This window comes from Sander lucioperca, chromosome 6, assembly GCF_008315115.2.
Source record: "Sander lucioperca isolate FBNREF2018 chromosome 6, SLUC_FBN_1.2, whole genome shotgun sequence".
NCBI lineage: Eukaryota > Metazoa > Chordata > Actinopteri > Perciformes > Percidae > Sander > Sander lucioperca.
Genome location: NC_050178.1, coordinates 1156621 through 1171777, shown reverse-complemented (window position 1 = coordinate 1171777; position 15157 = coordinate 1156621). Strand labels below are relative to the sequence as shown.

At 40.0% G+C, this 15157-nt stretch overlaps 2 protein-coding genes and 1 pseudogene across 2 annotated transcripts; all 3 read left to right on the top strand.

The window, feature by feature from the left end:
• The first annotated feature begins 2760 nt into the window (after positions 1-2760).
• On the top strand, positions 2761-4390 carry LOC116050320 (odorant receptor 131-2-like). The gene is made up of 2 exons (XM_031300295.1): positions 2761-2916; positions 3593-4390. Exons 1-2 carry the CDS (start codon positions 2761-2763, stop codon positions 4388-4390), a joined length of 954 nt encoding a protein of 317 aa, XP_031156155.1.
• Positions 4391-7483: 3093 nt separating this feature from the next.
• Positions 7484-11166, top strand: LOC116050318 (odorant receptor 131-2-like). Its single transcript, XM_031300294.1, has 4 exons — positions 7484-7495; positions 8212-8331; positions 8931-9740; positions 11137-11166. Exons 1-4 carry the CDS (start codon positions 7484-7486, stop codon positions 11164-11166), a joined length of 972 nt encoding a protein of 323 aa, XP_031156154.1.
• A 1112-nt stretch (positions 11167-12278) lies between these two features.
• LOC116050317 lies at positions 12279-14923 on the top strand (annotated as a pseudogene).
• Positions 14924-15157: the final 234 nt, after the last annotated feature.

Genomic DNA, 15157 nt, shown 5'->3' with positions numbered 1-15157 from the left:
TATGCTTAATTAATTGGCAGCTAGAAGCTTAGCGAGTGGTATCCTATGAAAGTCAAGATTAAAATGCAGTAATGTTTATTGTTGTTGTTTTTTTTTTTAAGATATTTCTTTTTGGCATTAAGGCCTTTATTAGTGACAGCTTAGACATGAAAGGGGAGAGAGAGGGGAAATGACATGCAGGAAAGTGCTACAGGTCAGAACCGAATTCGCAACCTCCAGGCACCCAAATGTCAGTAATCAGTGTTTCCTCTATGTTAATATTACCGCGACGGTCCACCACGGTAAAATTTGTGCCGCTACAGTATCAGAAATAGGGCAGTCGCACAACGTTGTTTCCGCTATGTACATTGCACTGTATGAAATCATCACTGGTCAGATTCAAACCCTGGACCTCTGTGTCGAGGCATAAACCTCTCAGTATATATGCGCCTGCTCTACCCAGTGAGCCAACCCAGCCACATGGCACATATCTTTTAATTTATTTTTCAGCACCTACTACGTGAGCCCAGTCTGTGTAACGAAGAGTTTTTCGTGCGTGTCTCTACGATGTGTAACGTTAGACAGCCTATCACAAACATTATTAGAGCTTGGTAGAAGCATGCTGCGTGCTGATTGGCTCACTGACGCTGATGAGATTTATTAATAAAAGGTATTGAAATTGAGTATTGAATGATACTTTTTCGATACTCGATACTTTAGAGGCAATTCGGTCTATGCTTAAAATGTTTTGTATTCAGTACCCAGCCCTAGACAGTAGAGCTACAAAGCTACATCAATTAATGAATTAGTCAACTATTAAAATAATCGCCAATTATTTTGATAATCGATTAATCGGCTTGAGTCATTTTTTATAAAACAAAAGTAATACTCTAATTCCAGAATTAAATGTGAACATTTTCTAGTTTCTTCTCTCCTCTGTGACAGTAAACTGAATATCTTTGAGTTGTCGACAAAACAAGACATATGAGGACGCCGTCTTGGGCTTTGGGAATCACTGATCCACATTTTTCACCATTTTCTGACATTTTATATAAAAAACAACTAATCGGTTGATCGAGAAAATTTAGTTGCAGCCCTAGCCCTGATTCTTTTTTACTTATCTTTTTATCTTCTTATCTTACACATGCAGACAGGGGCGATTCAACTCTTTCCAATTAGAACGTAACACTAAAATATGCATTGTGACTTGGACGGTTTGGTAATGATACACGCACCCACACAATATGGGCCAACATAATCCCAAATGTGTTCCATCAACATCTATAAACATCAACACCCTCACCAGACTGGTGTTATGTGTTGTCCTGCTGGGTAAGTAGCCTATAGTCTAGTCAAGCCTACTGCTTCAACTGCATTGAACTGATACTATATGGACCGTGTATGTTTGTATTATTGTGTATATCACATGTTTTATTACTTTAGTTTGTATCATGTATTCTGTCTGTGATGGAGAAGGATATTTTCTGTAATATTCAGTAAAATTAAATATTACTGGCTTCCCAGAGTGATTGTGGTTCCTCTGAGGGAATTATGCTCAACTATTATCTTAGACAAAGCAAATACTCGGTGCAGCTTTATAATCTGCTCTGAAATGATTTCAAAATAGGGTTGGGTATCGCCACTGATTTCCTGAATCAATATGAATCTGAATAACTAGGTTCGATTTGATTTCCGATTCAATTTGATCACTGATATTTCAGTTACAACACCAATTTCGCTTGAATGTGAAAGAGATTCTCAGTGAACTAATGCTGTAAATTGTAAAAGGAACCCTCTAACCCAGGGGTCTTCAGCTTTTAAGCCAAGGACCCCTTAACTGAAAGAGAGACTGAACAGGGACCCCCTACTATTAATATTGTATAAAATTAAGTTGCGTATTAAACTGGGCCTACAATAACGTGTGGGCGGCCTAACACCTTTATACATAGCTTTTAAGTGCATAGAATACTAAGCTGTTAAATTAATAATTGCTGGCATGATTTTATAAATAATGTTTTAATGTTACATAAATATGTGGCACATTGAATCCTTATGATTAACTGTATCTGTGGATGGCTACCTATAAGCCAGTCAGCAGTGGGGACTTAAATTTGCTGATAATATATTGGATTCATGTTAAGACTTCAATTTTTGAAAAAAAATAACAATAATTTGGAGGCCCGCCTGCATTGACTCCGAGGACCCCCTAAGGGTCCCAGACCCCCTGTTGAAGATCCCAAAGCAGTTAAATAGAGACAGAAAAAGTGCTTTCTTTAGTGCAGAGGATGTGATGCAGAGACAGCTGACCTAAAGCCATACATCTGTAAAAAATGCCATGGCAGTTTTTTTTCTCTTCCTTCGCCAAAATGTAACCTCTCTTTGGAGTGGTATTTAGCATGACATGGATTCCTTACATCGTCTAGTTTCATATGATACCAACATCTTCACCCCAGCTTTAAAACAGTGCCTTTCAAAAGATCGATCTCAGGATTCTATGAATTAATATTGGATCATTCAAATGAAGATCGATTTGAATCAAAAAATCTGTTTTTAAACACAACATATTTCATAATAAGTTAAATAGTTTGGGACAGAGCCAGAATATACTCCACTAAGAGGCAGGGAATTACAAATTGTGTTTTAAAGAAGGATTAAGATTTAGAAAACAGTGATTTATAACATGGATCAGTGTGTCTCGTTTCACATTTTAAACTTGACACAATAATCTAGTATAATGATCTTTGCTTATTACAGACGGGAAAGAATTTTGACATTTTAGACATGAATTTTTCATCCGTCAACGACACTTCAACTGTAACGGAGTATGAGCGGGACAACTTCACCACAGCAGTGATCAAGAACGTGATTGTCACAGCGCTCTGCATCTCCATCAACTACATCAACAGTACTCTGGTCCACACCTTCAGAAAGCACCAGGTGTGAAATCTGCTTAGCTTTTACACTATATTTATCACTATATTAAGACTTTCTCTCCCTCATCTTTCCCACTCAGCTTTAAGAAAGCGAGTGCTACATTTTGAAACTCATGTACATTGTTTTCACAGCTTTAACAAATACATTTTTAGAAAATGAGGCACCATGCAACATTTAAATATAAAGGATAATAAAAGGTTGTAAAAGAAACAAGAATGTTATCAACCTGAAGCAAAGGCTTAGCATTAAAAACTAAATGTTACTCCAATGCAAAAACACGTGTATATAAGCATTAGATCATTTTCATGTGATTTGGGTCCCTGCTTTTAACGTTCTCTATTTTTTATGAATCATTCAGTCATATTCAGTGAAAACATGTCTTTAAATCTGTGATTTTGTTACTTAATCAAATAGGCTTAACACCAAATTTCACATCATTATTTACAGAAAACATCCACCTCTGAGCGGCAAGTTAGCTTTTATTTAATGGCCATTTATTCGTGGTAAACTTGCTCTGATCATTAGCAAGTAATTCAACTATTTTGTGAGTCAATCATAGCCGACTGTAGGGCTGCACCTGGATTTGGCTGTTCGATACAAAGATTTGACTATTCTCAACATGATGAAAGTATTAATAAAGTCTAACATTTGATCGTGTGGTTACTTCTCTATTACTCAGATATTTTACACAAACCCTCGGTACATCCTGTTCATCCACCTGGTGATGAATGACATGATGCAGCTGGCCCTGACAACTCTTCTCCACATCATCAGCTACACCCTTTACACAATCAGTGTACCCTTCTGCCTCATCCTGCTGATCGTTGCCATCCTCGCCACCCTCAACACGCCACTAAACCTGGCCGGCATGGCGATCGAGTGCTATATCGCCATCTGCTTCCCCCTCCGCCACGGACAGATCTGTACCGTCAAGAACACCTACATCCTGATTGGTTTGATCTGGATGGCAAGTTGGTTCTCCATCCTACCAGATCTCTTCATCCTCCTGGCCACAGAGCCGCTGCACTTCTTTCACTCTGAAGTTTTATGTGTCAGAGATTATGTGTTCAGGAGCTCTTACAGCCTGAAGAAGAGGGACGCGTCACACATTATTTGTCTTGTCCTGGTTTGGCTCACTGTCTTTTACACTTACTTCAGGATTCTGTTTGCTGCCAAGGAAGCAACTCCAGACATTAAAAAAGCCAGAAACACTATTCTTCTCCACGGTTTTCAGTTATTGTTATGTATGCTTACGTATGTGCGGCCCATGTTTGAACAAGGTCTGCTCTACTTTTTGCCCAAACGGTACCTGGACATACGCTTTGCCTTTTATGTCATTGTCCAGATCCTGCCACGCTTTGTTAGTCCCATTGTGTATGGACTGCGAGACCAGACCTTCAGGAGACATATGAGAAGGTACCTGCTCTGTAAAGTGAACATACGCAACCGCACAGAAAATATCCAATGTCAAACATGAAGCCTACAATGAAACTGCAGTGAGAGTTGAATTGAATGTAGAAGACCAATAGGGATGTTAATCATTAACCATTTTAGCGTCATAGGTCCTATGACATGCTGCTTTTTGGATGCTTTTATATAGGCCTTAGTGGTCCCCTAATACTGTATCTGAAGTCTCTTTTATATAGGCCTTAGTGGTCCCCTAATACTGTATCTGAAGTCTCTTTTATATAGACATTAGTGGTCCCCTAATACTGTATCTGAAGTCTCTTTTATATAGACCTTAGTGGTCCCCTAATACTGTATCTGAAGTCTCTTTTATATAGACCTTAGTGGTCCCCTAATACTGTATCTGAAGTCTCTTTTATATAGGCCTTAGTGGTCCCCTAATACTGTATCTGAAGTCTCTTTTATATAGACCTTAGTGGTCCCCTAATACTGTATCTGAAGTCTCTTTCCCGAAATTCAGCCTAGGTGCAGAATTACAGCCACTAGAGCCAGTCCCACAATGAGCTTTCCTTAGTATGTGCCATTTCTGTGTCTGTAGCTTTAAATGCTATTGAGGAGGGGGGGCAAGGTGAAGGGTGGGGGTGGGGGTGTGGCCTTGACCAACTGCCACTTTGCTCGTTTGAAAGCCATGATGTCTCTCTCTTTCTCATGGGTGGGCCAAATTCTCTGGGTGGGCAAAGCAGAGAAAGGGGAGGTAATCTTGCTCGTTATGACCTCATAAGGAGGAGATTCCAGATCGGCCCATCTGAGCTTTCATTTTCTCAAAGGCAGAGCAGGATACCCAGGGCTCGGTTTACATCTATCACCATTTCTAGCCACTGGGGGACCATAGGCAGGCTGGGGGAACTCATATCAATGTTAAAAAATCTAATAAAGTGAAATTTTCATGCCATGGGACCTTTAACCGACAATAAGAATCTTGACTGATTAAAACTATCATTTAAACAGTTAAAAACAATAATATTAAAACAAAAATAAAGTTTATTAGAAAAAATTTTTGCACGGTAAAAGAAAAACAGGCTCTACAATCTATTTTTTTACTCTTAGAAAACTTGCTAATCCCAACTTTGCACTAGTTGCATTTAAGCTCTTTTTATTCTGCTCGTGGCTATCTGCCAAGTAAAATGGTTTTACACACATAGTTTAGGTCTGGTACGATTGTAGTGCTACAGTGCATCCAACATTACTTGGCAACATTGAACTTCAGTGAATAAAAGAAAAGTTTCATCACAGGATGAAACACGCTGCTTTGACCACTAGAGCTGCAAAGATTAATTGATAAATTGTCAACTATAAAAATAACTGTCAACTATTGTGATAATCGATGAATCAGTTTCAGTTGTTTTTTTATGAAAAAAAGAAATATATTCTCGCTTGCAACTTGTTAAATGTGAATAATTTCTAGTTTCTTTACTCTGTTACAGTAAACTGAATTTTTTTGAGTTGTTGACAAAACAAGGCATTTGAAGATATCATCTGGGGCTTTGGGAAACACTGATCCACATTTTTCACCATTTTCTGACATTTTATCGATCAAACAACTGATCGATTATTCAAGAAAATAAACAGATTTAATCAATCAATAAATAATCATTAGTTGCAGTCCTACTGACCACACTGTCAGCCTCAAGACTGCCATTAAATATCATCATGTATACATTCTGGCATTGTTTTTTTTGGGTTTTTTGCACCTTATTGATAATCTTTAGTGTTCATATTTTGTTTTTATTTGAACTCTGTATATTTGCAAGACTGCTGCACAACAATTTCCCTCAGGATTAATAAAAGTTCCATCTTATCTTCATCTTTTTTTGCTTCTCTCACAAACATTGACGATGACGCGAAAATGAATTAAGTTTTGTTTCAAAGTGTTTATAAAGACTCTTCTGTCGCGCTGTCTGCCTTCAGTGTGTGACCTGGACTCAGGTAGGTGGAGCGGGACCAGACGGTGGTGAGGTACAGTACCTCCTGACTTTCTAATCTAACTCTTTGGCAAGCTATACAACAACGTGAGTTTGTTCGCATGTTGGCAGCTATTCTATCCAAATGTCCACATTTTAAATCAAGATTTAAATAATAGAAATGTACTTTAAATGCAATGTGTTTAAATTGTAACTGAAACACTCATTGTATCAGAAGATGCTTTTTCATTTGGATAAATACATACATGTGATGTATTATTTTAGCTGATAGTGATTTGACTAACATCTTGCCAGCATTTTCATCCCAAAACTCAGTCACTTTTCTGCTGCCAGTTTTTTGTCACATTGTGATCATTTGCGATTAATTTACTCGTTTTGCACTGGAAAAATAAACAGCAGAACTGTAACATTTCAGCAGCTGACTGAGCTTTGCTAAGGTTATTTGGGTTTATTTTAAATGAAGGATTAATTTGCTAAATGAGATATATCCATATTCATAAATCTTGTTTTCTCTCTTATGTGTGTACTCAATCAAGGGAACGTCAAACTGTTGTTGATATATTCATTTTAAGAACATCTCTGCCTTTATGCACCAGTTGTGTTAATAGAAATGACATAATTAACACTATGCTCTAACAATATGTTGGGTTGATTGCTGTCCGACAAGGGAGAAAAAAAACAAATCAGGCTGCAGGTGAAAAGAGAATAATGGCAGAGCACTGCATGGCAGGAAGCAGGAAATAATTTCTTTGGTAAAAAAAATCCAAGCAAAGTGGTTTGATGTATTTCTAAAAAACAAGGTCAACGTTGGTTTAGGGTTAGATTTACAAATTGCCTTCAGCTCTGCAGCTTCAGGTCTCTGCTCAGATATACAGCAGTGAGTTAGCAGAACATGAAACTTATGTAACTACAGCATGTGATTTCCTATAAAGACAAATAATTTTATTATACTTTTGATATCTCAAATACACGTACTCTGTGACCAAAGTAGTGTGCATTCATCATAATTTTAATACGTTACATTTTAATACATAAAAGTTTGAGATTTATTTAATTGATTAGTATGCGGTTTTGGGCAATGACTTTATACATTTGTCAATGTATGTATGTATTTTCTGTGTTTCATCCTCTCTATCAGGTCTGAGTGAAGTATGAGTTCATCAGTGAGTCCTGGAGGCAACATGACATATCAGGTTTGGTGAAGAAATTGTTCAGAAAATAATCTTTACATCTAATAAAACTATAACCAATTATTGATTTGCTTGTACAGTTGTATTGCTAATTTAGATGTTAAAATGTAAAGCTTCTAGGTCTAGGCAGATGTGGCTTAGGTGTGTTCACTGCTAAATTTAAAAAGTACTTTTTTTTTTTATAAACATTGAAACTAATCATCAATCCCTGCTTTTGCAAAACTTTCCGGCCTGAACATTACACCAGTGTCTAATCACAGCATCTTCACATGAACTGTTGTTGATCTCACACTATCACCAATTTGTAGCCTGGTCTGGTACCTCATACCCAAATATTATATTCAGCCTTTAAAGAGAGAACTCACTTTTACATGCTTCTATCTCCTGATTCACAAACGTGATAATAGATAAAGGGTTGTTTGCTTTAAAAATAACTTTCGCAGCTCAGCTGATTTTCACAGAAATATATATACATTTATGGGCTGATGTGTAAGAATTTCATCAACATTTTGATAAATACTTTTTAATGTCCTACATCGTGGCGAGACAGAGTGACCCATGAAAGATAACTTACTTTTTAGTGGAAATAGTGCATACAAAATTTTAATATTATTTGATCAGCTCATAAAACAGTGATGGAATAAAAATAAATTATGGTTCATTGTGTTTGATAGTAATTTCTATTTCTTTCTCTTTGACTTCCTCTATGTTTGGATCAGTTGGTGCTCGTCAGAGAAACCTTCACCACAGCGTTGGTGAAGAACCTGATTGTAGTTATGGTCTGGCTCATCCTCGGTTACGTCAACGGCAGCTTGGTTGTCATCTTTTTAAGACACCAGGTACACACACACGCACACACACACACACACACACACACACACACACACACAAAAGCTTCTTAAATTTGAGGATTTTCTATTTTTAGGAATGCAACTTACTTATTTTCTGTTGATTATTTTCTCTCTATTATTTTGGTCTATAAAATGTCAGAAAATGGTGAAAAATGTGGATCAGTGTTTCCCAAAGCCCAATATGACGTCCTTTAATGTCTTGTTTTTTCCACAACTTAAAGATATTCAGTTTACTGTCACAGAGGAGAGAAGAAACTAGAACATATTCACATTTAACAAGATCCAATCAAAGAATCTTTGAAGAATTACTCAAACTGATTAATCGATGCAGCCCTACCTATGTTTGTTTCTCTCTCTCTTCACTCGGAGGATTCTTTCTTCCCCTTAATATAAAAAAACAGCATGCTGATCAACAATTATTAATATAGTACAATTAATAATTCACTTCAGGATGGTTAATGATGCCATCCAGACTTTTCATCCAGGACTTTACTCAATAACACCAACACTTCTTCCTTCTTAATCCATGAATTGTTTTATCCTCTCTACGTTTTTCACTCCCTCTCTCTTCCTTTATCTTCCTGCAGACATTTTATGAAGACCCTCGTTACATCCTCTTCAATCAATCAATCAATGATGGCATCCAGCTGACCATCACAGTCATACTGTTTGTCCTCAACTATACCTTCTACAAGATTAACGTCACTTTCTGCTGCTTCTTCATTCTGGTGGTGGTCTTCACCACCAGAATCACGCCGGTCAACTTAGCTAGCATGGCCATAGACCGCTACATTGCCATTTGCGAGCCTTTACGGCACCCTCAAATCTGCACAGTGAGAAGGACTTACATTGTTATCGGGTGGATGTGGTTTATATGCGTGGCTCCGGATATCACAGATCTATTTCTTACGCTAGCAACGGAGTCCCTAAGCTTCTTTCATGAGTCTGTGTTGTGCATACGACCAAATGTGTTCAAAGACCCGATCCTGGCATTCAAAAGACAAGTTTTTGATATCATCTACTTCTCCTGTGTGTTTTTGACTCTGGTCTTTACCTACTTGAGGGTCCTGTTTGCAGCCCGGGCCCTCTCCACGGACAAGATGTCCGCCCAGAGAGCCAGGAACACCATTCTGATCCACGGGGTCCAGATGGCCATGTGCATGCTCTCCTACATCTCCGCTAGTGTGGAGATCATTCTACAGCTAATCTTCCCCGGTCGAATCTCAGAAATCAAATATGCACACTACCTAATCGTCTACATTCTGCCGAGGTTCCTGAGCCCAATGGTCTATGGTGTCAGAGACGAAAAGTTCAGGTTCAAGTACCTCAAGATGTACCTTGTAAGCAACAGGTGCAGGGTCAACCTGCAGACAGTGGCCCCCCTTAAGACACCCCAGGTGAACAGGAGAAAAAAAATGAACTATTAGGGCGTTTTCACACATGAAAGTCCGAATCAAGGTCCGGACCAAGGTTCATGTTTTTGTTACATTGTATACATTTGATCCGGTAAGTTTTGGTTTCACACTGCAGTTATGCAAGCGCACTAAAAATCTAAACGTGACAAAACTACGTCCTGCCATCATCACATACGTGACCTGCTTCTCCAGAGACTTATAATTGATTGGTTTGTTGACGGGCTTTCACGTCCTCTCGTATCCTCTCTCTGTGTCTGAGTTTTTTCAACTGACTGCTGCTCTCACCTACTACCGCGGCTCTTTTTGTTTTGTTTTGTTGTGTTGTTGAGAAGCAAGACACGGAAACTTTCTTTCTGGAGAATTTATTCAGAGACAAACGGAAACCTACACTGTACATTTACTACCACTTAACAAATAAACTGCTGATGTATTCTCAGCTCTGATAGCCGACAGCTGTCTGCTCTGAGCGCATTCACCGTCACTCTCTCATGTAGCCTACACACTAAGCACTAAGCTATTCCTTAAAGGAGCTTCCCTGGTCTTGTAACACAAGGAGAGCCTGCCAGAGTTTCTTGTATTTGGTCCGAAAGTCCGAACCTTCCAAAAAATGCTTTCACACTATAAACGAACCGGACCATGGTTCAGTTTGGTCCGGACCGAGACCACCTATTTTTTTCGGGCCAAAATTTTGTCTTTTGATCCGGACCGTGGTGCGGGGAAGGTTTCACACCTGTCATTTTGGTTCGGATCAAAAAAAATAGTCCGAAAGTCTGGACCAAATGAGGTATGTGTGAAAACGCCCTTAGATATCAGCATGAAACTTCCCCTGTTGTATTTTATTTTGTAAGTTTTTAGAATATTTATAGATTACAGATTGTTAGAATGAAAAAAAATAATAAAAGACTGATAACCAAGTACTTTCTTCTGCTTCAATAAAAATGTCCCCTGATTCTATATAAATTATAAGCCGCGCTAGCAGCAAGGAGGCAAACTCAATAACAACTATTGGATGGATAGCCATGACATTTGTACAAACATTCAAAGATGAATTCAAATAAGCGGTCTAAAATGTAACAGTGGCATATAAATGAGAACTCAATTATTATTATTGCTCCAACAATTGAATTTCATCCTATATTTACATGTGATAAAGCAGAGCCTGTTCACATTGGCTGTGGACACTTGAACATTTGAAAACCAACTCTGACTGGGGATTTTTTTGAGGCTCAGCGCTCTCTGTTGCTATGGCAACAATCAACACGCGGCTACACGCCTCAACTCGCCAGCTTTTCCCCGGCTCTTACCAGCGTGGTGAAAGCTATCATGCTATCTCGAGTTCAGATAAGGGCTCTGACGCCTTGCACACGTGGTGCCTTAGGCGGAGCCCGGTCACTCCCACACTGTGTAAACAACGGGAGCGAGCGCCCACTCAGTATGTGCGTGCTACACAGTCATTCCTCTCCCGGCCGTCTAGCGGGACGGGGAGACCTCTGACTCGATGACTGCCCCGCCATGCGTTCTCTTAATACACAGCATAGTGGCGTGCTCTCTGTTGCTATGGCAACAGACAACACACAGATGTGCACGCCCCCGCTCTCAGAGCGGGGCGCGGTGTGGGAAAGGAATTGCCACCCAGGAATGCATGGCTGTCAAGCTTATCACAAAAGGCTATACGCCCAAGTTTACCAGCATCCTCCTTCCTTTTCGACGGTGTTTTGGAAACAGCCGTGTCATCTCAGGGGAGATAGCTGCTCTGATGTCAGAGCTGGCAGAGCTGCGGGCAAAGGATGTTTTTTTCCCCGCGTCCCTCCAGGAGAAGAGAATGACGGTTTCTGTTCCCATTACTTCTCACACCAGGAAAGACGGGCGGAATGAAACCCTTCTCAATCTGTCTCAATTCAATTATGAACATTATGAAGCGCCCACCGGAAGTTGAATTAGTCTATGTTCTGCTTGTGGACCTTGTGTCGCAGATGGCGTTGACTACGTCAGCTTCGCCCTTAACCCAATAGCAAGAGCTCTTAGAGGGCGAAGCCTATACGAAATAGAACAATAGTTACGTATTGTAACTCCAGATTAGATATAGGCACTGCCCTCCATGATTCGGGCCACCTGCTTTGGCTGAAGAAAAATGCTGATGTTGGGAGCAGATCTCTGGTCGCGCCACTGTAATATACAGTATCTGCGGACGTAAGAGAGGCCCGTGCGGGGCACAGGGCGCGAAAGAAAATCTTTACGACTGTGCGAAGGGATAAACCCAATAGCAATAGCTCTTAGAGGGCTGTGCCTATACTCATAGAATCTGGAGTTACAAAACGTAACCATCGTTCAGTTGGATCCAGGGAACGCGTGGATGGTTTTTGAATGTCCGGTGTAAAGTGTGGGAGTTATAGGGCCAAACGCGTTTTTTTCTGCTATAGCGCCACCCAGTGGTGGAAGTGGGTCAAATGTTGCGCCTGAGGTGAAAAACCCTTTTGCCATCTCTCTCAGCTCCCGTTTATCTTTGACTGCAGTCTCTTCTATACGAACCCGCAGTACATCATGTTCATCGCCATGGTGATCAACGACGCTCTGCAGCTCAGCCTTGTTACGGCTATCTATGTGGTCAGCTATATCTTCAGGATGATCCACGCCTCCGTCTGCTGCTTTCTGGTAAGTCATCAACTCAATGTAGGGGTGGAGAAAAAAGTCGATATACAGCATAGTATCGCCATTTGGCGTCAGTTTTCAATGCACTTGGTCAGGACACTTGGCATCAGTTTTCAACATGCAAGATAAAACCACTTAGTTAAGTTTAGGGAAAGATCGTGGGTGGGGTTAAAAAAGTCTAAGTTTCAGTGACATGCAGGATGAGAACAGGACACGAACCCCTGTCTCCTGGGTGAAAGTCCATGTGTTGTTTGACAACATCCACCACCTTAACCTGTGTCCTTACGCAGATCTTTAGCCTTTCGTAGTACTTGCTACCTTTGTCGCTCTTTATACTACATCATCTTACAGTGCCGCAGTTGAGCTACTGCTATGCCTGGTGCGTTCCATAAAGACGCTAGAGTAGACTTTTTGCGTCAGTATCTGACACCAAAGGCCCTTGAACTAGCGTCGTTTTTTGACGCGCTGGGAGTGAGAACGGGTTGTTATCTTAGGAGTATTTTTCTGCCGCCCCAAAAGTGTAAGACTTTTACTTGTAACAGAGTATTTCTACACTGTGCTATTGCTATATTTACTTAAGTGAAAGAGCTGAGTTCTTCTTCCACCTCTGTGCTTCCCTCAGATCATGACGGCGGTCCTCACCACCCGCTCCACCCCTCTCATCCTGGCCGGCATGGCAGTGGAGCGCTACATCTCCATCTGCCTCCCTTTGCACTACAGCCAGATGTGCACTGTCCCTCGCACCCTCCTCCTCATCGGCGTCATCCTCATCCTCACCGCCGCCCCGCCCGTCACCGACTTCCTCATCACCCTTGTCTACCAGCCTCTGAGTTTCTTCCAAACCTCCATTTTCTGCGACCACCCACTTCTCTTCTCATCAGTGAAGAGAGCCAGAAACACTGTGCTGCTTCATGGGCTGCAGGTCGGTGCAATTTTCTCACTAACAGTTTGTTTACAAAGTTTTGGTACACGTAAAAAATGTATATGTTTGTACAAGTTTAAAGACATTAGCTGACCTGATTGGGTTTTGTAAATGTTGTATTTTCTTAAATCACAACTATTAAGATGTATCTGTCTTGTGTTTCAGCTGCTGCTGTGCCTGCTTGCCTTCGTGGTTCCTTCCCTTCAGGCGGATCTCATCTCCCTCTTCCCTAGCTTCAGTATAGAGATCCATTACATCTTCTTCCTGGTCGTCTACATCATCCCCCCGCTTCATGAGCCCGGTCATCTACGGTTTTTGGGATGAGCAGCTCAGGAAGTACTGGACCCGGTACCTGGCTTGTCGGGGCAAAAGTATCGTCAGGGTCAGACCGGTGTTACTGCCAGTGAACCTGGATGCAAAACAATCACATCCAGCCAACCGACTGTCAGTCTACACATGAGCTCTTGGTTCAGTTCAGCTGAATTCAGTATACCTGAATGAGTAATTGCATTCGCAATAATAGCTGGTCACGTGACATGCGAGTGTAAAGCAGTCTGCAGAGGAAGCATCAACTTGGCACGCTACGCCGTACCTGCACCTGTTGTACAATGGCCTCAGACTCGACAGAACCTGACACTGCGGAAACTTTAGTGTCAAAAAGGAACATCATGTCATTTGTGTGGGACTTTTTTGGCTTTAAAAATGAAGATGCTGCGCAGCATGTTTAATCTAATATAACACAATAAAGGAAAGGGAAAAAGGCAAAAAGCATAATATGAGCACTTTAACGCCTTTTGTCCTTGGCGACAAGGTGTTTTTTTCAGAATGAAGCTTTTATTTTAGCAATCTGACTGGTTGATAGTACACCTATCAATACTTTTGTGTCTCTCTATGCTTTACAATATCTGAAACTTTCATTTTGATGAAGACAAACCACATTCGTGATAATAAACTAAGTTTTAGATCACATTTTACGTTCATGAGACAATGAGCAGAACAACTGCCCGGCTGCAATAAATAACTGCATTTTTGTGTTGGGTCATAGCCTACTGGATTAAAAGTTTACAACTATAGTATCAGACTTAAGGGTTGTCATAATCGACATCATACATTTACACTTTAAGTACAGACATGACAATGCAGCTTCCTCATTCCCCGCCTCTCGAACACTCTTGCTGCATTATTAGCATCTATATAAACTGCATCTCTTCCTGTTCCACAACTTACAACTTACAGACAGTTTGGTTTCTCAACAGCGGCCTGAGCAGCGTGGTGTTGAAGTAAGTTTGAGTTTCTTTCTTTTAACTTAACTTTTAAAAGTTTATCTTACAATAATGTTGCCAGAAGAACAATGTTGTTTCCTATTTAAGTCAACATCATTACATTTAGAATAGTAAGAGGCATTGTTAGATTTACTATTTGCTATTATTTATTCTCTTTGAAATCAGAATTTGGTGCAATAAATTATTACAAGAAGACGTTTACATTTGGAAGGTGATAAAAAATACACACAAGACATAAGAAAAGTACAGTACAACTTTTAGATTCAGATCCTTCTCTGACTTATCCTTTTTCGTTCTTTGATGAAATATGATTTATGTCTGTGTTTTATCTTTGTGTTTGAATCTGTTTTTCTTGTCTTCTTTTACAGCATGTTGATTGTTGAGATAAATAAAAAATCAAATAAAATCAAAAATTCATATTGATCTGGGAGGTTAAATTTTGATTTGGCTAATGTGACATGACATGTAACTTAAGGTGAGGTTTGTATGTAACAAGGATCAGTGAAGGTAAATAAAAAGAAGGAAAAACATTCAAGGGAGGGATA